At 42.7% G+C, this 27230-nt stretch overlaps 1 protein-coding gene across 3 annotated transcripts in view; it reads right to left on the bottom strand.

The window, feature by feature from the left end:
- The window catches only part of NFATC2 (nuclear factor of activated T cells 2), a 94664-nt gene that overhangs the window by 21064 nt on the left and 46370 nt on the right, over positions 1-27230 (bottom strand). For all 3 annotated transcript variants that reach the window (XM_052787346.1, XM_052787335.1, XM_052787357.1), the window contains exons 7-9: positions 17077-17132; positions 16022-16148; positions 13762-14457 (exon numbers count right to left, since the gene is read on the bottom strand). In XM_052787346.1, coding sequence (XP_052643306.1) covers positions 13762-14457; positions 16022-16148; positions 17077-17132 — 879 coding nt within the window. The remainder of the gene's footprint in view (positions 1-13761; positions 14458-16021; positions 16149-17076; positions 17133-27230) is intronic.

Genomic DNA, 27230 nt, shown 5'->3' with positions numbered 1-27230 from the left:
AAAGTCCTGAGGGGAAAGGGGTAGACAAAATCCTCTTTAGAGAATCCCTAACTCCTGCAGATGATAAGCACATTGTAGCTGAAGTTAAACAAAGAAGAAAAGAAAATACATAGTGTGGGCTGCTTGTAAGGTCACTAAACCAGTGGAGAAGGCATTACTTTAATTTCCCTTTTCCCTGGAAAGAGAAATAAACTGAAAAAACAAAATAACCCCACCACCTCTTTTAAGGGTTGGAAAAAAACCTGTCTGAGAAGGGAGATAGTTGAAAATGCCCTGTTGAATGCATGCTGTTTCCCATCCCCCATAAGCAGGCCTTAGTGTGTCTTTTACCACGGCTGGCCTGGACGCAGGCGTTTCACAGTGCAGGAGAGACAGGGCGAGGAGCAAGAGGACATGAAGTTTGCTGTGCTGTCCAGAAGATGAAAACACTAGTGCTGTTTATAGAGGGAAACCCAATTCGTCAGCCCAAATGAATTCCTGTGCTAATCCATGCAGGCTTCATGTTTTCCACCAGCCCCAGCCACTGTAAAGACTATCTTTAGGAGGCACAGTGTGTTTGGAAAGGAGCAGCTGGAAAGAGGGGGACGTTTATGCCAGCTTGGAAGACTTTCTGGTATGGAAAAAGAGGAATGCTCTCTTGGGTCTCCCCACAAAATTAAAGCATCTTCATCCAGAGCAAAACGATGCCAAGCACAACAAACAAAAGCGGCTTTCCCCAACTCTCCTGGGCAGCCTCACTCCAGGGTTCACAATGGTTTCCATAGAACTTGTTTTGCTATCATAACAAATTTGATCTATCCAGGCGTGATGGTGCACACTGTTTTCTAAAGACAAGAAAATTAATTTCGTCGCTTATTTGTCTGCCAAAGCATTTTTGTCTAGGTGCCACCGACAGGGACTCCCCAGATAACTAGTGCATCTGCCTGTCGGCTGAATGCAGCGTACATCTTGAAAAGAAAAATCCTTGAGAGGCTTTGGTCCGTGTGGCACGATGCGAGTTACCTTTGCTGCAGAGGCTGGGGGAGAGGCTGCCCTTGGCTAATCACTCTTGTTCCTCAGCCTCTGATCCTCCCAAGCTGAGCTAGCCTCAGTGCAGTGTGCCTGTGTGCGGCAACACGAGCTTCCTGTAATAAACCAGCCATCAACTGTGTGCATCTCTCGTTGCATACACGGGAGGAAATGAATGTCTTGTTATATTGACCACAATCTGTTGAAATGCTAGTAAATATTACAGTCAAACTGTGATTAAGGGCTAAACTATTTGCATGGCTGGGTATGCTCCCCAAGAGCGAGAGCTGCACTGGAATGTCCCACGCGGGAGAGGTTTCTTCCAGCCTTTCTGCACTCATGCTCAGCAGTGTTTTTTGAAAAGCAGAGATATTTTTCTGCATGACAGCAAAAGCTGGAGGAGCATTTAATGCTACATCTGAACCAAGACCATTATCAGAATGGCCTGAATTTTTTGAAAGTCTTAATCTTGATCTAAAACTTGCCCTAGTTTTGAAGAGAGGAAGAGCTATGAAATATAGTTAAGTATAAAACAAAGGTCCACAGTTCTGTTCTAAAACAGACATAATAGTTTTGTCTGCTTTTTATTTTAATAATAGCCTGTAAAATTTATACCAAAGAAAAATTTGTATTAAAATCAATGGAATTTTTTTAAAAAGGAAACATATCTGAAAACATAGTAGAAGTTATCTGAAGACATGAAGCTGCAGGATGACCTCAGGAGAAGAGCTCTCACATAGTCCAGCCTACCTAGCTGAAAAATCTCACCCTAGGGTTTGCCTGCTGGAAATCAGTACCTTGGGATGCTTTCCAAGGAAGAAGACAGCATCCCACTTAAAGTAAATGAACATGTGTGAAGAAGAAACCAGACAAGAAAAAATTAAATGTAATTTTGAAGAAAAAAGACCCACAAAACACAATGTAATTAAAAAATACAGCTGCTAAAAGTCCTCCTTTGATTTGCCTCAGTTCTGGTTTAAACCAAGCCACTTTGCTCACTGGACCTGCCCAACGCCTAGAGTGGCCAGTGTTTGCAGACTGTTTCCAGACTTTGCAAACATCAATTTGTACAAAATTATAATTACTTCATATCCAGTGACTTGAACTGGGGGACTTGCCCAAGTCCTAAGGACAGGTTCCTAGGTTGGTGACCGTTTACCTACAGAAGTGCTGGGCTTCATTTTTAAGTGGCTTTGGCAGACCCGTGAAACATGGGATTAAAGCATAGGTATGGCAGTGCCCTGTGTGCCCACAGCATTGCCCCTTCCCCTGGAAAGCAGTGGCCAAAGGCACTGCCTGTGGGCAAGCTGGAGGCACCACAACCACACAGAGCATCTGAGGGCAGATGCCTTTCAAAGTCAGGACCTTCACAGACACTTTCGGAGAACAGCCCTGCTGCCTCCTGGTAAGAATCAGAAACCCAAAAGTGGCTGATGAAGACCCAGCACGAGCACTGGGAGGTATCTGACCATAAGGGGAATGCAATATCTGGTACATCATCCAGCTTCCTCTGGCCTTGTGGCTACGGAGTCTCCTGGAACTGAGATCTTACAAAATAACCGATGCTGTGTTGCTCATAATGACAGATATTTAACCCAGGGAGGTTTAACTGTCACGATACTTTCACCATTGACTCCCATACTTCTGAAGTGGCTCCCCCTTCATTTAGTCATTCTCACTCTTTCCAAAGAAACTTAGAAACCACCTAAATAAACCAGCACCCATTGAGACATTGCAAATGTCATAAGAGTCATTCATGTGTCTCACTATTTGTCCTACATTTGACTGGATTCATTCACGGATGGTGAAGTCATTCATCATTAAGAAACCAAACCAAACCAAACCATACCACACCACACCACAATCTGGGAATCTTTGACTAGACTCCCCTGGCAGAGATGATCAGAAGGAATGATTGCAAACTCACACTCCTCTAATTTACTGCTGCTTTTGCCTTGGCCCAAATTATTCTTTGCACGTTAAAAGTGAAGGTTCAGAGTCCTTGCAAAAAGGCAGAGCAAGTCAACACGTAAGCATTGAAAAAGGACTAAATTATGCTGTGACTTTGCTGTGATGTCATCCAACTATTTCTGCAGGGCCTCAAGGTTTTCTGGTCATGCAGTGCACACTGCTTTGGTGCACAGACAGGTCTGGCACACAACCACCGCACGGCCAGCACCCTCCCACCACCCACGAGTCAAAGCGTGCCCAAATGCACACAGCTGGGTGGAAGCAAGGGACAGTCCGCTTTGACCTTTACTTCCATACCTGACAATTATCCATGCAGAAAAATTCTCCCTCAGATGCAAACCTATCACTTCAACATCCAAAGGCAGAAGTCAATACTTTTCTCACTAAATCTAGTTCAACTACGATTTCACTCTAAAGACATAGTGTTTGTTCAGCTGAGGGCAGAGTTTAGCCTATGTTTTGGAGTGCAAAGTTTCCAAATTAAAAACCCACAGAAGGACATGGCTTGATTAAAATGGGAACTGTGTGGATTAGGAGAACCTGCAGGAAGATGGAGAGTATTAGACCAGTTTCTCACTGAATGAATTAGTGTTGCCCTGCTGAGTCACACGGGCATCACTGTTGCAGCCCTTTGATCCTCAGTGGTTTTACTCTAGTTAACAGTAGCTGAAGATTTAACTCTTTTATACCTAACACTGGTTAAATCCAACTCAAGACCAAGATTTCAAAGTCATTGTTATCAGACCATTAGTCATGCGAATATAGAGATCAGAGTTTTAATTGCCAAACAGACTGTAGTATTTCTAGTAGACGTGCACCTAAACTGCAGAATACAAATGTTTGGAAAGATGGGAGTACTTGGATTTAGGGTTTTTGTGCAGACCCCTTTTAGAGAGACGATCCATCTGTGAAATTCACAGCTGGATGTATGCCCAGATTTCTGTGCTTGCAAAATTGAAGCATGGGGACTAGGAGTGATGATTCAGACACAACTGCATTGTTTATACATTTTAGGTTGGCTTTTACCTTCCTCTGGTTTCTTCTTGGTAAACACAGAAAAAGTTATATTACAGAATAAGAAAGAGAAAGAGTGTGAAAGCCAGCAGCTGGTTGAAAATTCAAATTAGGAGCTAATATGCTGGGAAGGGAGTTTCATGGTCTTAAAGTATTTGCTCTTCTTCCCCTATCTCTGACTCTCCTGCTGGCACCACTACAGATGTGCTGCTTGTTTTTCAAATCAGAGAAGAAGGAATGACCTATTAGGTCATCTAGTACCTCTCGTAGCCAGTGCAGGATTGTCTTCTTGTACATTTGTCCAGTCTGCTTTTAAAATTCCTCTAAAAACATACTGCATCCAAACTAGAGCACAGAAGTCTCTTGGAACTGGTGAGTAAGCACCACTATAAAATGACCGGGGAGTATAAGGCCATACCAGCTTCTGCTGGGAAGAAAAGTAGCTCTCACTACTTAGAGTTCTCTTAAGAAAACCAACTTCGATGGGAAATTCAGATGATTCATCCTCATTTTTTTTTATTTTAAAATGGCCAGGTATTTATAAATAATAATATTTTCATAAGAAACAAAGTATGAAAAGCGAGTTGAGGAAAAATGGATTTTAAATTAATCACCTATAGGTCTTCATTCTTGTGAGAAAAAAGACCTATACAGACAAAAAGTCCCCCATCAACTATCCATGCTGCCTGGCAGGATGTGACTGTAACTGGAAAAGTTCTGCTTGTGTGAATAATGCTGAAAATCCAGCCATTTTTCTATAGTAGAAGATTTTATAACTGGCTTTCAGTTTGCACCATAAACAGACCATATATCTTTAAGATGGTTATTCTTGCCAGGCATTTTATTTCACAATAGTTAAAGAAATGTGCAGATGTTGTCCAAACTTTTCAAAGCAGCAGGGCTCTTTGCAGCTGCTTGCAAGATTTCAGAAGTACAGTTCAAAAATGGCTCAAGCTGCCTTTTTGCTAGCCATTGCAGAAGGAGCCGAATCCTCCCATGTGTTATATTGCAGTTTAAGGGGAGAAAGACCCTACCCTTTTCCCACCTTTGCACATTCTTAAATTTAACACAATTTGTAACAAATCAAACTCTGAAGAGCAGCAATGCCAAACCAAGGCGTTCAGGGTTCATGAGCCAGGCCTCTAATAATCATGAGATTGGTTTTTAAATCATGCAATCAACCCCCGCCCCCAAAGTTGCATCATTTTTGTCTGCCTGGATTTTGAAAGACCAAAACACCATGGTTCATATTTTTAATGTTTTGGTTTTTCTTGGATCGGAGTTGAAAAGATCACTACGAAAAAAGTAACTCTCGTATTTTGCTGCAGTCACCTGCACAGGGTCTTTTAAATTGCTATAAATATTCCAAGACTCACAATGAAATTGGAAAGAATTAGCAAAAGCTTCGAGCTGCAATGTGGATGTAAGCCAGTTCAGTGGTTATACTTATTCAATTACATTGTACTAATTTTAAAGGGGAGATAACAGGACAAACTGCAGGTTCCCTACATAGTTGTCAGGGAGGGTAGAACTCCCCTCAGCAAAGCATCTTTCTAATAAATTAATCCAGCCCATTGCATCATCTTTGCTGGAAGTTACTAACACTAGGATTCCTTTTGAGGTGGTCAACATACAAAGCAAGCAGGCTGAGTTCATGCAATTATTGCCCATGTGAAAATCCCTTATATTACATAGGCCGTAGCTACCCCTACAAGTTTAGCCAGCTTAGCAGCACTGGCATTGCTGGTGGAAACCCTTCTTCCAATGCAGACATAGTCATCCCAGTACAAAAGCCTTTCAGTGAAACAGCTGGTGATGGTTCCCTGACTTGGCATAAGCTGTGCTGATTCCAGTGTTTTTACACCAACAGAGCTGTGTCTATACAAGGGCTTTTACCATAATAGCTGTCTTAGCAAAATAAAAAAAAAAAAACCACCACCTTAACCAGCATAGTTATGTGGTAAGCTGCATAAGTGTAAACCAAGCCTTGTTAAAGGTTTCAAGAGCGCGCTTCTCTGGTTCAATGCAAAATGGTGAATTTATCTCTAGGAGTTAACCCCCCTTCCTGCTTTGCACAGTTTTGTTATAAGCCATTTCCCATCCACACATTTCTTGCTTTTCATCTCCAAAGCCCCCATTTTACAAAGATGTTGTCAAAACAGTTATGATTTTGACTGAACTGAAAGAATTTCTGTGTGAAACACCCATTGTCACCCCTAGCTGGCAGAAGACCACTGATTCATTTTCTTTACATCCTGTACTTGCTCATATGACAGCTTTGCTCTGTCTCCAGACTTTGCCCTCAGAAATGAGGGTGTTTCTAATAGACACGCCTGTTCTCAGTGACAGGTAGTGTATTACTTGCCAGCAATCAATCATTCACTTCTAGAAAGCAGGTAGTATTCTTTGATACATACAGTATGAAAGGAGTGAGTCTGATGGAAAGACAGAAAAAAGAGAGAGTAGCTCTGCCAATCCCTCCCTTTTGTGCAACACGTGTTTTAACAACCTACGGCATGGCCCGCACTGCCCCAGCTCCTGCACACCCAGACAACAGCTTCACGTGCCTTTGGTACCCTCACGTCTGTGCAAGGGATGCAGCTGGCGGGACCTGGAATCCCCTAGCCAAGTTACAGTTTTACCAGTGACTTTTTGCATCAGCTGGGGCAAGTCACTTAAAAGCTCTGTGCCCCGCTTCACCCATCTGTAAGAGCTGGGGAAAAGCTTGTCTGCTTCTTTCTGCAGTGGAATTATTTTAATTCATTACCGTTTCTCTGCACTGGATGAATAGTATCACTGGACTGAAAAATGTTATTGTTGTTATCCCTTTAAATTGAAAGTGGATTGAAGGAATAAAAGTAAATGCATGGTCTATTTTGGCAGTTGTCTTCCAACAGATGGGTGTCTATGGTCTTCTTTATAAGAGCTGTCTGCTGTCTGTGATTCAGACCGTCTAAGGAATGCCATGAGCGTGGAGTAAATGGACAGCAAGTCTGGGAAAGGACTTTATTGTGGTTTAGAAGCTTTCAATTCCAAACTGCATGAACAAGTTCTTTTTTTCAAGTAACTCTTTGCCAGTATTTCAAAACTACCATTGAAAATTGCTTGATGCCTTCCGAAAACTAAGCACTTTCTGCTGATAACAGTCCACTGGTTTAGCCTTCAAATGGTGGCATGCCTTCCACCAGCAAATAGCTAGAATTGGGGTTTATTGTCTTGGTGCATCAGTTCGCGGTGGGACCCTGCCCATCGAGGCACCAAGAGAGTGTTCACGTACCCATCCTGCAGTGTCAGTTCTTGGCGGCGGTGCCCGTGGTCTCCTAATGGAATCTGCATGTTCTTTTGAACAGGAAATGCTTTGTAACACAACTTGCCTGTGGGCACTTACTGCACCAATTAAAGATTCCTGAGCTCGAGAACAAAGAGGTGCCAGTGGAACTATGGTTTTAATCACTTGATTCATTTTCTTCCTTCCTCCACTGCTGATTTTGGATGTATGGGTTTTTCTTTTTCTCGCTTTGTTTTGTTTTGCGTGTTTTTAGACAGCAGGACAGCCACTCAGGAAGACTGCTGGGGAAAGAGCAGTCTTGAAAAGGGGCTGGATTTGTCTGAATTTTCAAATAGCAAATTGTTTCTAGACGTGAAGAAGAACATCAGATGCCAGCCTGCCATAACAATACAAATACTTAGCTCTTATTCACGTATGCAGCTTTTTTTTTCTGAGAATCCATGTGAGTTTTAGTAACATGAATTAATTAAATGCTTTACTGGAGGGAAGGATAACAAAATACCTTTGAAGAATGGTAAACTGAAGTACAGGGAAGTTAAATACTTCACTGAAAGGCCAAGCTCAGACACAACCCAGAAGACCTTCCTCCTGGTACACTGATCTTTCTACTTCCTGCCAACAGACTACAGGTTTTGGGGAGCAGAACCACCTTCTTGTTCTCTTTTCATATTGCCTCTAGAAAAGACTCTGGCATATGACTGGGGTACTTATATCCTAACACAACACAAACCCACAATAGCAGTGATCCAAAAATAAAGCATATAGTGTACCCACAGAGTGCTGTAAGGTCCCAATAGAGAACAGAAAATCTGGAATAAAGTGAGTCAGAACTTCAAGAATGAGTCTGATGAATACATAGATTTGCTAGAGTGTTTGAGCTAAATGTTTTGGAGAACATACATGCTTCACTCTTAGTCAAACTCTGCCTGAGCAGAAATGACCACACCTTCTATGAAAAGTAGTTCTAATTAAAAACAGAGCATGGCTTTTTTTTGATGCAAATTGTTGTTCTAACTGAACCACAGCCTATTTGCAACATTCAAATTCACTCCTGTCTAAAATGCCAGGAAACAGGAACATTTCCCCCTCTGCCCTGTATTGCTATTTTACTCTGCGCGTGGACACATGACAAAAACAACTACAAAACAAACTAAAACATGCTCCTAAAGCCACCATCTTCCGTGCTTTCTGGGGATGATAACAATACAGTGTTAAGAAAGAGAAGCGGCTTCTCTACAGCCAGGCAGGCGGCCGGACTCCTGGCCCTTGCTAGTGCGGCTCCACTGCTTTAATGCACGGAGGGCTTAAAACTGCCTTTACCGTGCAGCTGAGGTTCCCCCAGCACAGGGAAATCCCCAGTTGGCAGCAAGCTGACAGCGCTGGCTTCGTGCCACCCCCTCCTCCATCCGCTGTGCAGGGGCTGGGGAGGGCGAGCAGCATGCTCAAAACGTGCTAGCACCGGAGCCAAAGCCCTATGGACCGCGCTGGCTGCAGTGGGAGGCCCTGTGTCCTGTCTTCCCTCCTGGCTGCACTGACCCTTCTCCTTTCACCCGCACACGCACGCTGGTCTCCCCAAGGAGCACATGGAACCAGCGTGGATGCCGAGCAGGCGGCGAGACACCAAAGCCAGCAGGAAGGAGCTCAGTCCTGGACTGCCGCTTACTCAGGGCTGACACAGTAGCTTTGCTTCTTGGGTCCCCAGGAGACCCAGGGTTTCCTGGAGGTACACCGTGCTCAGGCTTATGCCTAACAGCTACCAGCCTAAAGACAAAAAAGCTGGTCAGAAAAGAAAGATTCTTCCTGAACATGGAGGAAAGAAGGGATTTCAATTTTATTTCATGCCACTGTGGGGACAGACTGCAGATTTTGTTGTTGTTGAATGAAAGAACACAAAAAGAAAATGTAGGGACCTAACACACTCTGAATGGTCTTGGATGAGACCCATGGTTAGGGCAATGGTTACTGCAGTGGGGAGCAAAACTGCACAAATGAAGACATTGCTCATAGCAAAGGTGATTGAAAGTGCTGGGCAATATACAAGCACCACATTGCACACCCTCCAGATCCATTTTCTAAAGAAATATCTGCTGTGTCTGAAATTTTCTGTGAAATACATGAGTTCACTATAAAACATCTCTGCTGATCGGCAGTCTGATAAACCACTACACAAGCATCTGCCTTGCTTTTCTCCTCCCCATTAAAGATTGCTGGTGCACCAAAAATAATTTAGAGCTGCTGTATCAAGCAGACAGTTTTGAGTGTCAGATGTGGTTAGATAGTTACTATTTGAATAATGACAATCATTTTGCTTTGTAAAGTAAAAAACACACAACATGACAGCTGAACCGAAAAGAAGAACTAAATCTAAGGCAGGCAAGTTGATAACATTTGAGACAACAGCTACACGTTCATTATTTGTATATGGAAAGAGCCTAACACCATACTTGACACTCAGTCTCTACAAGCCACCTTTAGATCGTGTCGCATCTGAGTGCTTTAGAGTCTGTGATGCATTTATCCTCCTATTGCTCTTGTCACACGATCCTCGTATCTCTGTGTCACAGACGGGGAACTGTGGCACACGGCAGCTGAGCGGCTTCCCCAGGGCTACAGAAGAAACCTCTGGCTCTGCAGCATGAGCACGGGCAGTCCAGGGCCCCAAGCCCGGGGGCACTGGTCTCTCAATCCCCCTCTCCCTCGATCCTGCCCCACCAAGGGATTTTGGACAGTGCTGCAAATAACTAATTTTTTAACTGGGTTTGTGCTTTGAATAGCTAACCTGATTGCTCTGAAGGTGTTGAAAGACCTACGTTCTATTTGTCAACATATTTCTGTGGTTGTTTGTGTAATCTTTACCAATGTGGGAGGTTTTGGTTATGAATAATATTAAGATGAGGCCTCAGCTGAAACGTGCTGAGCATTGTCTCATCCGATGGCTTTCACTTGCATTTGAAGCTAATCATTGCTTGCTGGCATTAGGTTGGACACCTCATGCATCCTGAAGGATGTCCTGACCACGGTTTATATTCACTTCCAAAGTTTTTCCAACAGTAAATAATCTCTGAGGCAGAGGTGTGCAACAAAGGTTTCTCTGCCAATTTTTCATGAATAGTTCCTTCCTCTGGGGTTTGTCTTTATACTATTTGATATCAAAAAGTTACAGATACATATATTTTTTGACAGAGAAATATGGAGGTATATGGAGGAATATGTATATGAAGGTATACATATGTGTGGCAATATCTAACCTGCATCAGCCTTCCTAATGGCTGCATTTCCAAATCCAACCTCTGGGACTTGATAGCTACAGCCTTCCTTCTAGTAACCATGCATTTCATAATTAAGTCTGGGAAGGGGAAAGTTGAGAAGTTGCAAGGGGGCTGCATAGGCTGGCCTGGGCACCCCTTGCTCAGAGGTAGCACTGGCAAGAGGATAATAGGAGCAAATGCTCCTTCCAGGAAAGCATATGGTAGGTCTCTACATCTGCAGTACGGTCAGAAATGAGCTACAGACATGCCAAAGTTACCATTAAGGTAGCCAGTATGGATGGTACCAGTTGTGCAGCTACTGCACGAAGAGTTCCTCGCACATGGCAAAACACACCTGAGAAGATAGGTAAATACTTGCCATCACCTGCCTTAAGGTCCATGCTGTTTTGGCTACACTGCTGGTGCTATTCAACCTCGAGAGCTTACAGCTTTATGAGCTATGGTCCCACATTTGACTCCTTCCTGTGGAGGTGGAACCAGCTCTTATCTTTACAAGGTGGGAGGTAAAGACAGGTTAGGTGTGCTAAGTCCCCAGTATTATGTGCCCTGTGGAGCAGTGAAGGCTCTGAGCAAAGAACAAATCATGGTCTCCGGATGAAGGACAAATACTTTTTTTTACAGCTGGGAAGATAGGAAAATAATGAAGGGTCTTGCCAGCAGTGGCAGCAGGAAGCTGGAAGAGGTAAAGAGAAATAGCAATTGTGTTAGCTATGAGATGTTCTTCTCTGGTCACTTCCAGGAAAGCTCAAAGACTGGGACAGCATCCCCACTCTGAGAGGCAACAGCTTCAGGAATGAGGAACTGATGGAGCGGGGCTTGTCCCAGGTCATTCAAAAAGTTCGTGGCAAAGCTCAGAATAGAAGCAAAGTCCAGAACACCAAGGCTGCGTGTTAACCACGAAGGCAGAGGACAAGAGTTGACAAGAGGAGGTCACAACCATAGAAAGGGACGAAAGCCGGACTGTCAGCAGAAATATGGAGAAAGAAGAACAAAGAAGAGGGAGGAGGAAGATGGGGGGAGGGAAGAAGAGAGAAGGGAAGCGAGAGACAGTGGTTGCCTAAGAGTCTGTGCATCAGCGGCAATGCAGCGCACTCATGCCAAGCCTGGCTGCGGAACCATCAGCTCAGTGTCTATCCCTGAAAAATCACAGCAAGACCTAACAGCTCACTTTATCTCAGAAGAGCTTTCTGGATAAAAGGGATTTGAGGGTAAAGCCTCCATAATCCTTTGGGTTTGCTTTCTTTTAATACTATAAAGCACAAAAATAAACTTTCTAGTCAGGAAAAATATGGCTTTTGTTATGTTTTGAGTCACTTTTCCCCAGCAGCAAACAAAGTGGCTTTTCAATTCAAGTCCTGAACATTTCAGAATAAAATGTTTTGCACAGTCCTAAAGTAAATCGCAATTCTCCAAGTCACACTTCTAGCTAATGTAAACTCATTGAGGTCAGTAAAGAGACTGCATGTGACTGATCTCGCCTGGCCTGACTTGGGTGGCATAATTGATAAATTAATCTCTAGTTGAAATCAATTCAGGATGATCCGGTCAGCCAAGCAGAAGCCTGGAATTTCATTATTAACTTGCTGCTATTCTGCCTAATGGCTCCCCTTAGCATGGAGGTCAAGTGCACCCTTGTGAGCTATGCTATAGTTAGATGTTACTGGCCTGATTCAAAACGCAGCGAAATTAATTTTGCAGTCCATTTTGGGAGTTCATTTAAGTGGACTTTTGCTTGAATCTGAAGTTTGCTAGCTTTTACTTCAAGATTCTTTCTTTTTTATTTCTTTTACAAGGTTTGTACCAAGTATTTTTAGAAACGTGGAAGAACCTCTCAGCCTCTCATATTAAAAGAACCTTAAAACAGTGTTCAGTTTTACTATTAGAAAGATTATCTTGCTTTGTTATCATGCCCCACTCCCTGAATGGGAAGTGGATTTTACTTAGCTATTTTCTTGCAGATCCAGCAAATCTCCTAAATCAAATTCACTGTCAAAACCCAATTCAACACTCCTCTTCAGACAAGAGGACCAGTAAAAACTCTCCAGATTTTACTGTGATGGCACCAAAGCTATATCAACCACATTTCAAACACAGACTAACGAAGAAAACCATCCAAACTCTACTCTGCCCACAAAAAAAGCAATGAAGTCTGTACATGATACAGCCACAGAGCACTCAGTACCTAAGTTGAAGAAACCTCTTGTTCTTCTTGTGTTTCATGGGCACAGTTTCACAACTCTATGTGAGTAACTGCAGTAAAAATCCCAAACTACTGGGTGCTTACAAAGCACATAATGGTGCACATTCACAAGATCAAACCATGCATGCAATTGCTTAGACTGAGAGGATAGCAGCAGTGAATATATGTGAAAATCAGGTCTGTACTTCATGCATAAGAACACCCTATATTTGCAGCAATATATCCAGCAACCTCACTCTGCTCCCACTAAAATCAATGTTGGGTTTGCTACTGGCCTTTATGATTGCAGCATCCAGCTGCACTATTAAATTTGCATTGATTTCCTCTTGCAAGGAACATACTTTAATAAAAGAACCAATCAACCAGATTGTCAATAGTTGCCTACCTAAGAATAAGCAGGATATGTTCAAAGAAAGCTTTACTCTAAATTATATTCATTCCTGAAGGCTAAATCTGCTGGCTCACAACAAAGAAACATCATTGTTTTACTTATCAATGTCCTACTGTTCATCTAGAACATCTGCAATAGTTTTGCCTGCAGCACTACCCCATTCATTACAGGCCTTGATAGACTGTTCAATGGGCTTTTTTTTGGTACAAAATGTACAGAAGCATTTTACAAAGTGGACTTTGCCCTGGTATGAATAATAAAAAAATAATTAATGAAAAAGTGCATTTTGTTTCAGAATCTCCATTTTCCAAACTAACCTTTGGCAAATGGAAACAAAATGGCAACAGCTCGAAACCTGACAGCTCACTCCATGGCACGAAGCAAGACAGAGGGTTTCTGCAGAACACTGTTTTTTGCTCGGTTGCCAAAGCGCATTGCCATCTACCAAAAATGCAGTTGATGAAAGACCAAAATACAGCATGAGCAAACAGCAAAAATCCACACCCATTAAAAGCAGGCCATGTTGGTTTTGTGCCGAGGAACAGGTGGGATTTATAAGTCCTAAACTGCCCCCCTCCCTCCAACAAACTGACCCATACAAGAGAAGAGTGGTGCTTACCGTCATCCAGATATGCTTGGTCCAGATTCTGTTCCTGTTTAATAGTGACTCCAGCTGGTAACACTTCCTTCTGGTCGCTAACCGGTGGTCCATTTTTTGCTGCTCGCTGGCCTGAGGCTGTCTGCTGCTGAATCACGGTAGGATATGAACTTGGACTTAACCTTTGTGCTTGACTGACCTGGGGCTGGCTGGATCTTGCAACATTGGATGCAAAATTTTCACAGCACATGATGTGCTGAAATTCTTGGTGACTTCCACACCTCAGCTGCTGGTTGGTTGGAGAATAGTGAATCACCGGAGAAGACTGCTGGTTGCCTGGAGAGTGGTGGAGCACCGCTGAAGTTTGGCCTGGAGAACCAGCGTGAACCAGCACTGACCGATGGGCATCTGAAATAGCAACTGGTGTAGCCATCAAATTGGATTGCTGGTAGCCCAGTTGGCTCGGACTAAGGCTCTTGCTTCTTTGGTATATTACAGCGGCCGGATTCTGCTGATGGTATCGAGAATCAGGAGAAGAAAGGCCTGAGCGCAACTGCTGGCAAGGAGCCATAGTGGCCACAAGACAGGAAGGGGATTCGGTGACCATTGTATGCTGTGAATAGTAAGGCTGTGTTACTGTTCCCAGACCACTGTGTACTGTATTGCAGATTAAGGCTGGATCATAGTCATCAATGGGCTCTGTTTTGATTGATGGTACTAGAATAAAGCATGCAAAGGACATTATTCGTAACAAGCTGATGAGAAACAGAGAGGTTTTCCTTGAAGTAATAAGAGATTTAAGCCATTTACAAGATTTGCATGTGTGAGCTCATATCTCGCAGGCATTGAGTTTAATAAATCACGTCTATGCAATCATGTCAGAGACTCTCTTGAAAGCACTCTATACTTAGATGTTCTTTAAAATCTTTAATGATCTATTTAACCACAAATTTTTGAAAATTGAGAAAATCAATACTTTAGCTCATTCTGGAACATAAGCAAAATAATAAGCCATAGACAGGTGTTTCTTGTAGTACTTCCATATCAAAGGAAGACTGAATAACTAGAAATCCTATGACATATGCAACTCCTCTTTTTTCTGTGAAACATTTAACTAGTGACCAAAGGCACAGTTGAACTATTTTAGGGCTTTCTTTTTAGCTCCTTTGCTACATGTAACTTCCCCAGTACTGAGAGCTGAAGATCTTTCTGACACCATCATTTAAAAGACCATGATTTTACTGAGAGTTGTGTGAATCTTGGTGTGGATAACTGATGGTCCCCTACAGACAAATTCTCACATTTCTAATGCTTTTTGTCAAATCTTCCCCAAAACTCAGTACAGAAATACCATACAATGGAAACCATACAATGGCCATGCAACTGGGTTATTTTTTGGAAGTATAAAGCTTCCTTCTCTGAAGTGGTCTATTTCAGGGATCATATTGAGATAATATTGTACTTCTCAATAGTATTCCATAACACAACAATTTAGCAACTATACAAAACCTTCACATTGGTGATATCCTATACAGTTCATAAATTCATGGAGAGGACCAGAGATTTCCAGCCTGGAGGAGACTGAAATAAGAATCAGAATGAATGTTTGCTCATCCTTAGAAACCAGTCAAATTAAGACATCATTCTGAAGCTTTCAAAAAATCTGGTACTGTTATTTTATGCTTTCTGGTTTCGACAAACACAATAATCTGATTTTCTCACAATATTTTTCTCCCAGCCAAAGCTGAGAAATTCTGGGAATCTCATTAGTAATCCTACTGCATTTATTGTGACATGGCTCACCAATTCCCAAGAGGAAGAACATCAGAAAAGCATTCATATTTCTCTCAACCAGCCTCATTCTGAAGAATATACTGCTCGTCTTCCTGCATACCAAGCCCTTGTTACTTTCCCAGATCTGATGTTATCTTACTGTCATACACGTCAGCTGGGGAAGGCAATGCTCACGGTTTTCACAGGGTCACATCATGTCACAGACTGAGTCTGCTCCCACTAAGGCTGTTGGCAAACTTCCATCAAGTGAATGGGGCAGCATCAGCCCATTGCCAAGGCAAGTGTCCCATTAAATTTATGGGAAATTCCTGATCATAAATCACATGCATCCTTTAAACCAACCAGTTGTTGAGTGCTTAGCTGCACTCAGCTGAATTAAATTAGTAAAAATATAGATCCTCAAATAATGGCAAGAAAACAACATAGGAGAAAATAAAATCTTGCTCATGAGAACTAGACAACAACTTGCTGTGTCCTTGACAATTACCTGGGTGATAGGTAAAATGCTGGGGTTGGCTTCTTTTTCTTTTCCCATTGATGACGTAAAAATTCACCTTCACAGCTGTGCGAATGTGCTTGTTACGGTACTCTGGTACTTCTACAAAAAGCATGCTCTGAAACAATGAAAGGTGACAATACAGAATTAGTAACTGAGACTGACCAGAGATTCTTGGGTGCATCTCCCCTGTTACACATCCAGGCATAAAGGAAGAGAAATCTTCCTATTCATCCCTATAAAGAAGGGTGTGAAAAGAAGAAAGGGAAAAAAGGGCAGATGGTGAAAGACTAGAAGATTTTTGGTACTAGGAAGCTGGATTCTATGTACTGTATTCTCTCTGGTACTTGATGTTGTCCTGAACTTAGAGAAAGAAGTCGCAGCTACAAATAAAACACACAGAATGGTGATAAATGTGGCAGCACTGTAAATCAGACTGTGCTTGATAAACAAGCATGTATTGCAGAATTCCCTCTTTTTCTTAAACTTGATTATTCTATAGGTTTTTTCACTTATACACAGCCGGATCCTGCTTCCATGGAAATTAACAGCGAGTCTCTCGTTCTCTTCCGCAAGGGCAGGCATGGCCCATGGCAATGTAAGTGCTAGCTCCTAAATGCACTGAACAACTACAGTAAGGTCCCATTAAGCAAAGTGAACAAAGAGGCTCATTCCCTTGAAAGATCAATGTTCATTTCAAATACTGTAGTATAAATCCTGTCCTGCTAAGTACAGAGCACCCAAGACTTCCATACAGGCAAAAGGAAGTCAGGACAGCCAGCATCCTGCAGAGGACAGGGCTGATACAATAGAGTCTTCTGCAAGAACACAAAATCTAGCAGTTATTCAATTTGCTGTGGGTTACTGCTAAATGAATAGTTTCTTTTTGCAACACATTTACTGCTGAAGCATTTGACATTTGTTCATCACAGCAGCAAGATAGCTGCTCTTTCTGCTTTTGAGACACTCTTTGAAAACTACCCCTTGAATACAACTTGCTCTCTGAGAAGCCCAAGGAGAGGACATCCAATGTTTTGCATACTTACAGGCTGGCTCTTATCTTTGTCCACTGTTGCCTCCATTTCCCAGATCTGCTGCCCATCTAGAAGAATATCACAATATTAACCTCACTGTATTTTTTTATATCATAAGGTTTGACTTAAAAAAAAGGAAACCAATTAAGGGCATCAAGTTAGTAAAGCTCTCAAGATGGACTTAATTTCAAGCACCTTCCCAGTCCTAACCAAAAGCAACAGCATTTAATTTAAACATATCATTGAACACTTCTCTCGCCAGGAAAATACATATTAAAATTAAATGTTTATGTAGAAATTAGCCAAACTGAGGAATGAAATATTTAGTACAGGTGCAACATGTGCTTTTTACCAGACTTGATTTCATCCAGTTTGACTGATGGAGGGCATCAGAAGGTCAGATAACTTGTTAAGAGTCACATTTGGTCAGCAGCTTAGCAAACTTTCTGCTATTTTAAGCTAAGACCACATGGCTCCCCACCAGTGGGGTAAGTGGTGGAATGGCCAAGGAGGTGGAAGAAGGACTAGCTAAAAATCCAGATCTCGTACAGGGTGCATGGAGATGGAAGCAAGCAAACTGAGCCACTTCAGGGCTGATTTTTAGAGGTGCTGCACAGTGAAACTGGCAGATGCTCTGAATTCTCACAGGAGCGTAGGTTTTTCTAGAAGTAGTTGAACTGGGACAGATTCTTACCGTAATTGGGAAACCAGCTGTATAGGGTGCTTGATTTCTGTTATGCATGCCCTCTTACTATTTATACTTGTTTCTTATATGTGCAATATGAAACCTCAGCACATGATATCTAGCAATACAGCTCCTCTGATCAAGTAACAAGCCCAACGTCTCCGACAGTGAATCCACACCTCAGCACTGCCACCACTGCAGGCTGTGACAGAGTGCCACTGGCAGTCCTAAAGTCACTACAAGGCACCAAATATTCACCATACTCAGTGTAAAAGAACCTCATTGCATGTGTGATAGCCGCTACCTCTGAACCACTGAAAGTCTTTCTGCTCTTAATTACATCCACGCAGCTCGTCTCCATTCTGAGTTACACAAAATTGTATTTATAGAGGAAAATAAAATTTGATCCCCTTGTATGCAATACCGTCAAAGTAACCCCAGTGCTATAAGAGTACGTCAGTAGTGACATGACATTTGTACACAGACTGGGCGCTTCATCTGGCTACAAATATTTCTTAAATCTACTGTCACCCACACTTCCCAGAAACATCTTTTAGCAATGCCTTCCTTATTACTTTATTTTTTTTTTTTAGATTTTAATCTCTACCCCTTTGATTTTTATATTCCGCTGAGCCTTTTAGCCAAGCAATTTGCAGAAGAAAAATACTGATGGGAAAAAAATTGCCTCATACCTTTCTGAAAGCTTGATTTTAAAATGAATAGGGGACACATATCCAAACGAACCGACGTGACTTGAAATACTGCAGCCGCAAGGCTAGTGTTTGCTTTAGAGAGGGGGAGGCAGCTCCCCGGCGCGTTTCTGCGGGGGTTCCCCAGACTGCACGCCCAGGTCTGGCCGGACAGGGGTGGAGGTCTCCTAAAAACAGTCCTTCTCACAGGACTTTTTATTTTTCCCAATTCTTGGAAATTCTGCAAGAGCTGCTTTTGTCCTCTGTTATTTAAGTACTTCTGCTTCTGGCGAAAAGGGAAATGAAAGAGTATTTTTAAATGCATTTTGCATTTTTTCTGTTGTTTTCCTCTTTGTTCTCCGCTCTGCGCAGACAATGAGCTGACAGATGTGCTCGGCTCTCCGGGCAGCCTCTCCCTGAGCAGGACTCGAGCTGCTGCTCCACAGCCAGGCCAGGCCAGGCCAGGCCAGGCCGCAGCCCCAGGGAGGGCCCTGCCTGCCCCAGCTCCGTGTCCTCTCAGCCCGGGGGTCCCTCCCAGAGTGCCCACCGCAGCAGGCGGGACCTCGCCTCCCCTAGCACTCTACACCTGAGAGACCTCTGCTATGCTTTGGGCCCTAAACACCCACCACGGAGAGAAGGGTTTTCCCCGAGGCTGTCGCCAGCAGCGTGCCCCTTCCTCCCTCAGGATGGGCCGGCTCGCTGGGGCATTTGGGCAGGGTGCCTGGCTTGTGGTGGGGCAGGAGTGGGCACAGAGCGCTGGGTGGGCTTCCTCACCCCCGATCCTTCCCGCTGGGGAAGCGGAGGCAGCCGAGGAATAGCTGGAGGTTTGGTTCTGTCCATCAGTTACCTGTGAGAGGGGAGAGAGAGCCCAGGCCTCCAACGCCTCCTGCCACTACAGGCACAGCATTCTGGTGCAAGGAGAAAACGCTAAATAATTCTGACTTTTTTCTTTTCAAGTGTTTCAAGCTCCCCTGCAGTGAGTCAGTTGTCTTTTCTAAGCTAACACATGGATTAGTGACGGACTGCCAGAGCAGAGATAGCCTAAGCAAGCTGTGTAATTAGAGCCTGCGAGGCTCTCGCCCAATTTGCTGTTTAGCCCTCACATCCCAAAGGACCGCTGTGCAAAGGAATGGAAAATACTTCATTATTTAACAATAAGCATTCACTTTGGCCACTGCTCTGGACTGTTGCAGGTTAAATCTATACCCCTGTTAACACAGCTAACTCTGCACAGTTGCTGAAATAGTAAACATCTTGGGGAAGGGGCAAGCCACCAAATACTGGGGGTTTAATCCAGCAAATACTAAATGCATTGTCTGATGACAAGGCAGTTAATACTTAATGGGGGGATCCCTCTTCTAGGTGATCTTTATGGAAAGAAACCATCATAGTATGTGTTAAGGAACCTCCCCCCACCCCCCAAAAAAACCCAAAGGATAAATTTTTATAGTTCTCTGAAGAAAAGAGGAGGGAAAAGGAAACAACAAAATACGTCATAAAATAAGAGCTCTGATAAAGACGCACGCTGGGAGCTGTCTAAGCAATGCAATATGAAGATGTCCCGACAAGGACAGCCAAGTGGGAATATTTGACATTGGTTTTCCTCCAGGCAGAATGTTTTCATCTTTGTTTCTGTACTGCTAAATTCAAACAGGCTGTGCAGATACAACAGCACTAACTTCACAAAGAAGGTAGAAATCAAAAGGATTTGTTGGGCCAAAATGCATTAAAAAAAGGAGAAACGAGCCTCCAAGTCATCTGCCGTATTCAAGAGGCCTGTAAAGCACATGCAACCACAACCACAATGGATTTGATTTAGTAACTGAGCCACTGAAATTGCACTAAAAGCTAATGAAGCCAACCATAAAAATCAAACAATGTTTAGGCTGAGTCCAAAGTCTGTGGGGATTAAAAGTAAGAATGAGAATAAGGCCAACCAAACAAGAAATAAATGTATTTGGGGTTATCATTCTAATGATGATAGATGCTTCTGTTTGGATATATTCATGCTTGTGGCAGCTAAACAGGTTTCTAATTAATCTGTCAGCAGCAGCAATCCCTGTTCTTTAAGCACTGAAGCCCTGTTGAATATAATCACTCTGCAGTTCACTCCCTGACCTTTATGCTTAAATATCACGATGTTGCTCCATCTGTCTCACTGCTTCACTTTCATAGCTGTGAATGTACAAACTTTAGCTCAAGACAATCAATATTTGCTTTTCCTTTAACCCCTCTGGATACACACATTATGGTGAGCTTTTGGCAGAAGGATGAGGGAGGCTGTGAATAAAATGAAAAAATACAACTGCATTCAGAAATCTCTCTCTACTTTAACCTATCCTTTTTGCTGGTAATGAAAAGAAATCTTTTGATTATGCACACTCAGAGAGTTAATGAAGAGCAGGAGGAATAAACTGAGAAGTCTAAGGCCCATCTGTAAGACAATTAGAGGAAATTTTGAACAGAGAAAACTTGCACCAAACTGTCAACACATTTATCAACTTTAGATTGTGCAAAAATGAGGATTTTTTTTTTTAGGAGGAAATTAAATTGGATGTTTGAAGAAAGTCATCAGCAAAAATGGGATTTTTATTGTAAGGCTGTGCTAAAAATCATAACACTGATATGATGGTAGAGCATAGCCCCCAATACAAAACATGCGTCACGACCTGGCTATGCTGAAGTAGGCCCTTTTCTCCAGTGCCAGTGTTGCAACCCAGGTGGTGCCTAAACACTACAGATGCGTTTTGCTTTGAGCAGAAGGTTGGGCTCAACAACCTCCGGAGGACCCTTCTGGCCTTAATTACCCTGTAATTCTGTCATGCCACAAATGGGACAAATGACTGGTCCCCTCCCTGCTTGCAAACCAAGAAGATAAGCCCCAACTTGACTAATAATCTAAAGTCTACAAGTACAGACAGCTATTTATTGCACATAATTAAACCTGCTTTGACAGTGGAGAGGTAAGAAAACTGCAAGAGAGCAACAGCATCATTTTTGCTGAAGTACTGTAAGAGCGTGAGCGCACAGATGTAGAGAACATGTGCTCTGCAAGCTGCATTCAGCACTGGTCTGTCCTGACAGTGATACGCGCCAGCCAGAGCACTGCAGGGATGTCCCAGTACGTGCGTGGATCACAGGGGAACTTGGTGCCAGGTCCACGTGTGTGGTGTGCCTCAAATTCTACCTCCACTATGGGGAATTCGATCCGCGCCTCTGAAAAGAGAAGTAGTTCCACTAAAGATGATAAAATATTTTTGGATTTAGACCCTGAGGTCTTACCAGCCATGGCTGCCTCATGCAATATTTTTACTGTTGTGGTTCCCCGCTCATTTAATGGTTTGTCTTAGTTGGCAAGTCTTTTAACACCACAGGTCAGTGAAATGTTCAGGAAATAGAGATTTTTGTGCTGCTTCAGGGCTATGAGAGTTAGCGTTAAACCCTGATGAGAGATCTGATTGTGTCAGCACTCTTTGGAGGAATGAATGAGTTGTTGGAAGAAAGTAATTCTACCCTCTGTAACTCAAACAGTGATCATACCAAAAGTCCTGCTTCAAACTTTGGGGAAAATCAAAACGTCAGACTGCATTAGGAACATTTAGGGTGATTCTCTGCAGCCCCTTATAGGGCTTTTTTTAATTAGCCAATTAAAGGTTTTCTGAACCAGTTACAGCCTTTACACATTATTCACCATCCCTTACTCATGACTTTGGGGTCAGTAACTAGCAGAGAAACAAACTTACTACTTTATTTGAACAAGCATGACTGATGGACTGAGAGGTTCAGGAAATTTTCTTTGCAGTTCTCTCCAGTTGAAGACTAAGTATACTATTGTGCCGATTCTGTATGTGATCCTGTGCCTGCATGTGATTTTATGCCTGAAAATGTACATTGCTTTTCAGTCAAGCATTACACAAATTACTTAATGAACAACCTGTTACCTTTTTCCCAGGCAGCAAACCATGCTAGTTCCCCAAACAAACTGAGCCTGGTAGCTGGTGGGACAGCTGCCCCAACTACACGTTTCTACAGAGTTCCCTTCGGGCTTGCAATGAATTGTCCCTATTCACTGTGTTTCTTGGAAGGTCTTCCAAAAAAGCACAACGATTATCGCTGTCAGCTTTTATCAGTAGATGATACGCATCTCTGGAAAACAGTCAAGGTTTTTTAGAGCCACCCCAAGAACAAAATAAACAGCAATGAATGCTTTCCAGCAGAACAGACACCACTTCTGGGATGCAGAAACCTTATGGGCAGGGGAGCACTCACACAAAGACTCTGCTGCTCTTTTCGGGGACAAATTCTCATTTCAGCTGGGAAGTTATTCTGCTCATGTCAGTGCAAGGTTGCTCAGCATCTGGTCCTAAGCAGTTGTCTCCTTCTGAGCTTTTACTTCAGAATAGTTTTCAAACTTTAGAGCAAACCCAGCATAAATGAATTTAAAACTCACAAAAGTAGAGCTATTGAATTTTTCACTGAACGTGATTTTCATGGATTTCTTTTTCTTTCTGAAGCAAGACTGCCCACTGCAGTTAATGAAGCTCTGTTTATGAGTTGAGGCCAGTGCCTTCATTTCACTGAGGACATAAGTTTGAGTCACCACGGCCAAAGATACAAGTCAAGGTCTGGGAGGTAAAAGGCCAATGGATTAGTCATCCGCCATCCAGCCCAACCCCAAATCTGACATTTTGCACAGTGAGAACAAGTCTAGAGGAGATTTCTCCCCATCTATTGTTGAGGAATTCAGTTCACACTAAAGTAACACACAAATACAGTAGTTGAGTAGTGAAGCAGCAGGGGCAGTCTGTCATTCCAGAGCTCTTCCAAATGATTCCTTATGCCAATACATCAAAATAGATCTGTTGTTTTTTTAAGTTTATACATGTGTGTGTGTGTGTGTGTGTGTGTATAAATTATTAAACAAAAGCTCCTCTCAAAATAAAACCACTGGGAACCTCCATGTAATAAAATGAGTCACACCAGGATGCGATGACTAAGTGGGAGAATAGGGAATTCCACTCCCCATGCCAGCTTTCTACATGATCAATTTTCTGTCAACAGGTGATGGGAGCTTGTCTCTCTGCCTTTTGTTTATTCCAAGAATTATTATTATTTTTTAATATTCTCTTTAAACAATTAAGATTAAAAGCTGAATAATCAGGACCAGGCATACTTCCACTAGGCGCCCCCATAGTAAACACTGAGCCAGGGAATCCAGGCCAGTAGTGGCTGCCTGTGTTAATAAGGATTTACCAGCTGTAAAATTCCAAAATCTTGTGTCATACGGGGAAACCTTCCAAAACACTGGATTCCACCCTGTCTCGCTGAGTCTCTAACAGCTATGGCAACTCCGTTTCTGCAGCCACACTCTTGCATTTTCGTGTGTGTGATCCTTAGATTTTTTCCTGTTTTGCAGTGTTTTTCTGGGATCCCCAGTTTAATGTCTGACAATTGCCCCATGGGATTACAAGAACACCTGGGGCAGGCAGCACATTTCAGCCAGGGGGTAAACCTGTGGGCAGAAAGGTTTGCTGGGTTTTCAGCAGCTATAATAGCAAGGAAAAGCAGAAGGTGTCCCATTTACCCTGAAACTTTCTAATTTGCACAGCAAAAAAGGGCAAGCTCTAATCTGCCTGATTAATGCTTGCTACTCTTCAGTGTGCACAAATGGTGGGATTTGCTGAGACACTCTCCTCTTTTGCTTAGAAAGAACAAATAAAACAGAAACTCAAAGAGAACAAAACCTCCCTGATCCTCCCCAGTTCTGACATCTTTTTGTAGAGAACTACCAAACAGGCCCTGTGCTCCACTTTGCTGCCGCCTTACTTTGGTGCACTGCAAGGCACGAGGAGGGGAGAGTAACCTGGAAGGTGATCACCTTTAGCTAATGCAAAAATCAGGTGGGCCTCCCAACAGAGACATCTATAATTTATTCTCCTGGTTCATCCCATTGCTCTGCAGGTTTAGAGTAGAGAAGGTATGCATCCAGCTTTAAATGCTGGACTCCAGCCACAGACTGCACAGAGCAGAGAAAGTGCTCTTTCTAAACTATCAGGAAAACAGCAAGGTAACAATTTTATTTCATATACTCTCTGTAGAACCTCACATGTTGGAAACAAATTGAATCATTTAAAATTACAGTACCACTCTCAGTTTTGTTAACTCTATAACTATTCCCAGATATTTGTGCTTTTTTCCTTAGCCTTTCCCATTAAAAAAACTAAACAATAGTTTGGGTTCTTTTCCCCAGATGCTGGGCTTTTGTCTCAGGTTAAGATGTCTTAAAAACCTACATTGTAATGCATGTTCAGCAGTGGATTGCGTCTGCAACGGAGTTATGATCCTAGTTCTAAGATATGTCCCATTCCTCTCAATTCTCCGTAACTTAAACCCTCTATTTTAGTTCATTAATTTAGAATTCAGTGAGAGAACTGGCGCTTGGAGCTTGCATTAAATATTTAAAGTTGTTTACCGGGGTTAAATAGCAAACATCTCTTTTGGATGGATCTAGGAAAAAAGTGGAAGTTTAAAAAAAAAAATTTGGTGTCTTCTTTATCTTTAATTTGCCTGAGAAAATTGCATCATTGATTTTGCATCATTATGTTCAAAAAGATACTTGTTGAAAATAGTTTGCTTTTTTTTTTGCATTCCCCAGGAGTTTTTTGATCATTCATGAAACTGCCAGACTGCTAACAGGCATTTAGTTCCCTGTTTGGGGCAGAGCAAGACATTTCAGAGTTGACACAACAGAAAAGGGGAACACTGCTGTAGACAGTCTTACAATTTCCTTTCACATCTCCCATAAAGGACCATGATCCTTAGCCCTGGTTCCTCACTATCATCAAAATCAATACACAAACCACCTTCTATTCACATTATACATGCCATAATGCCATCCCATCACAGTTTTCTATAGTGAATTGTCCTGCCCAGAAGACTGTTTCATGTTTCAAGTCATTTGGCTGATTTTGAGCAGATCTATATCAACTTACACAATTACAACACATACAGGCTGTAAAAGGCATTTACTGCATAGAAGAGCACTTGCAATAGTGGCTTTACTTACGATAAAATGTCAGCCAGTATGTGCCTTGGGATTCTTGGGTCTGGGGCAACACTTACTGTAGACTCAGCCTCCCCAGGAGCTTCAGCTCAAAGTAAAATATCACCCCTTTTAACTCCTTGCTTGTCAAGGCTGACACCCTCTTCCCATTATTGCCTGGCAGTATGTAGCTGTTCATTGCTCCAGAACTGATTGCTGAGGACTCCCACACCCCATTAACGAAGGATTTACCCCATTTCACTGAACTCTCTGGCTGCTTTTCATAAGCAAGTCCCATGCCCAAACACCCAGAAGTATTGAGCTCTTGCTGCAGCCGCAGGCCAAAAGGGAGCGATGTAAGAAACCATAAATTCTTAATTTTCTGTGTTTTTAAAATCTATTATATCTAAATACATATTCAACAAATCATCACTATTGCCATCTGTAAGGTGCAAATATAAAACCTTTCTAGGGAGCTGTGATTTCCTTTTAAATTTTGCAGGGAGAGGTACAGGAAGATTGATAGCATTATTGGGTTCAACTTATTGTGTTTTAGAAACAAGTCTTTTTCTAGAAAGTGGAAATTCTAAAACGAGAAAGCACTGCTGTGCTTATCTGCTAGCTTGTGATGCAGCTGGAATACTGCAAAGTGCAAATTTGAGAGCAAAATCACTGTAGAGCCTGCCCGTTTGCTTCTAAAAGTGAAAGTAATATGTTTTGAAGAAATGAAATTATTTACCCGGAGTTAAAGCACGTCTGCAATGAGAGATGTACAGAAGTGCTGGAAATCAGAGACACACTGTGAAGTAGTACAGCTATCAACAGAATAGTTATTAACTTTATTGTTATTCCAGTGATAGGCAAGCCATTACAAGGGATGTAAATGAATATATTGGGATGAAACAGGTACATGTGGCCATGGGTGCTTCTGAGCACCCAAGTCACTGCAGTTAGCATACCTGGATGTGCAATGAGAGCCCATCTCCTACAGCAATCCCCAACAGACAGCAACACATAAATATATACCTGCGAAGCAGAGAGCCACCAACCTCAAAGATGATGGGCACAGGCTGGACACCTGATGCACACCTCAAGTAGTGTGATACTGCTCCTGCTGTGCATGAAGACATGAATGCTACTGCCGTACCTGAAGCAACAAACTCTGTGAATTGTATTTCTGATATTTGACTAAAGCTGCCAGGTATGCCAAAGGGGGTATAGGAGGGAGCCAGAGGAGGTACAAGATGGAACAAGAGGGAGGGAAGATGAAAGGCTCATGGCTCTTGGTATCCTGGCACTGGCACAGGCTCTGTGGTTTGTTTCTAGGGTCAGAGGCAAGTGCATTCCATTCAGACACAGCATTTTGGGCGCTGTGCAGATGAAGGCCTCAACTCGCCACTCAACTCAACACACTGAACACAATGGTCCTGATCCTGCCCTGTGGTGAGCTCTCCTGAAACCAGCAGACATCCAAGTATGTTCAAGCTCACCTGCTCTAGCTGTTAGCACCCTAAGAAAGCACTGTCACTAAAAGATCACTGAGGTGACAGACATGCAGAAACTCAAGGGAAAAAGAAACTAGAACTCCATTGCTTGAATCTAGAGCTGGAAAGATTTATTTTTGTCAAATGGACTTTGAGCATCCATGCTTCAGAGGCCTTGACAGCTGCATCAGTTCAAAGGGCACAGAGAGCACCACCTCCTCTCTTTACACTACATGGCCGAATTGAAAGATTTATGGTGGATCTAC

This window comes from Harpia harpyja, chromosome 1, assembly GCF_026419915.1.
Source record: "Harpia harpyja isolate bHarHar1 chromosome 1, bHarHar1 primary haplotype, whole genome shotgun sequence".
In the NCBI taxonomy this organism is placed as follows: Eukaryota; Metazoa; Chordata; class Aves; order Accipitriformes; family Accipitridae; genus Harpia; species Harpia harpyja.
The sequence above is the reverse complement of the archived record's forward strand: the minus strand, read 5'-3'. Positions and strand labels throughout refer to the sequence as shown.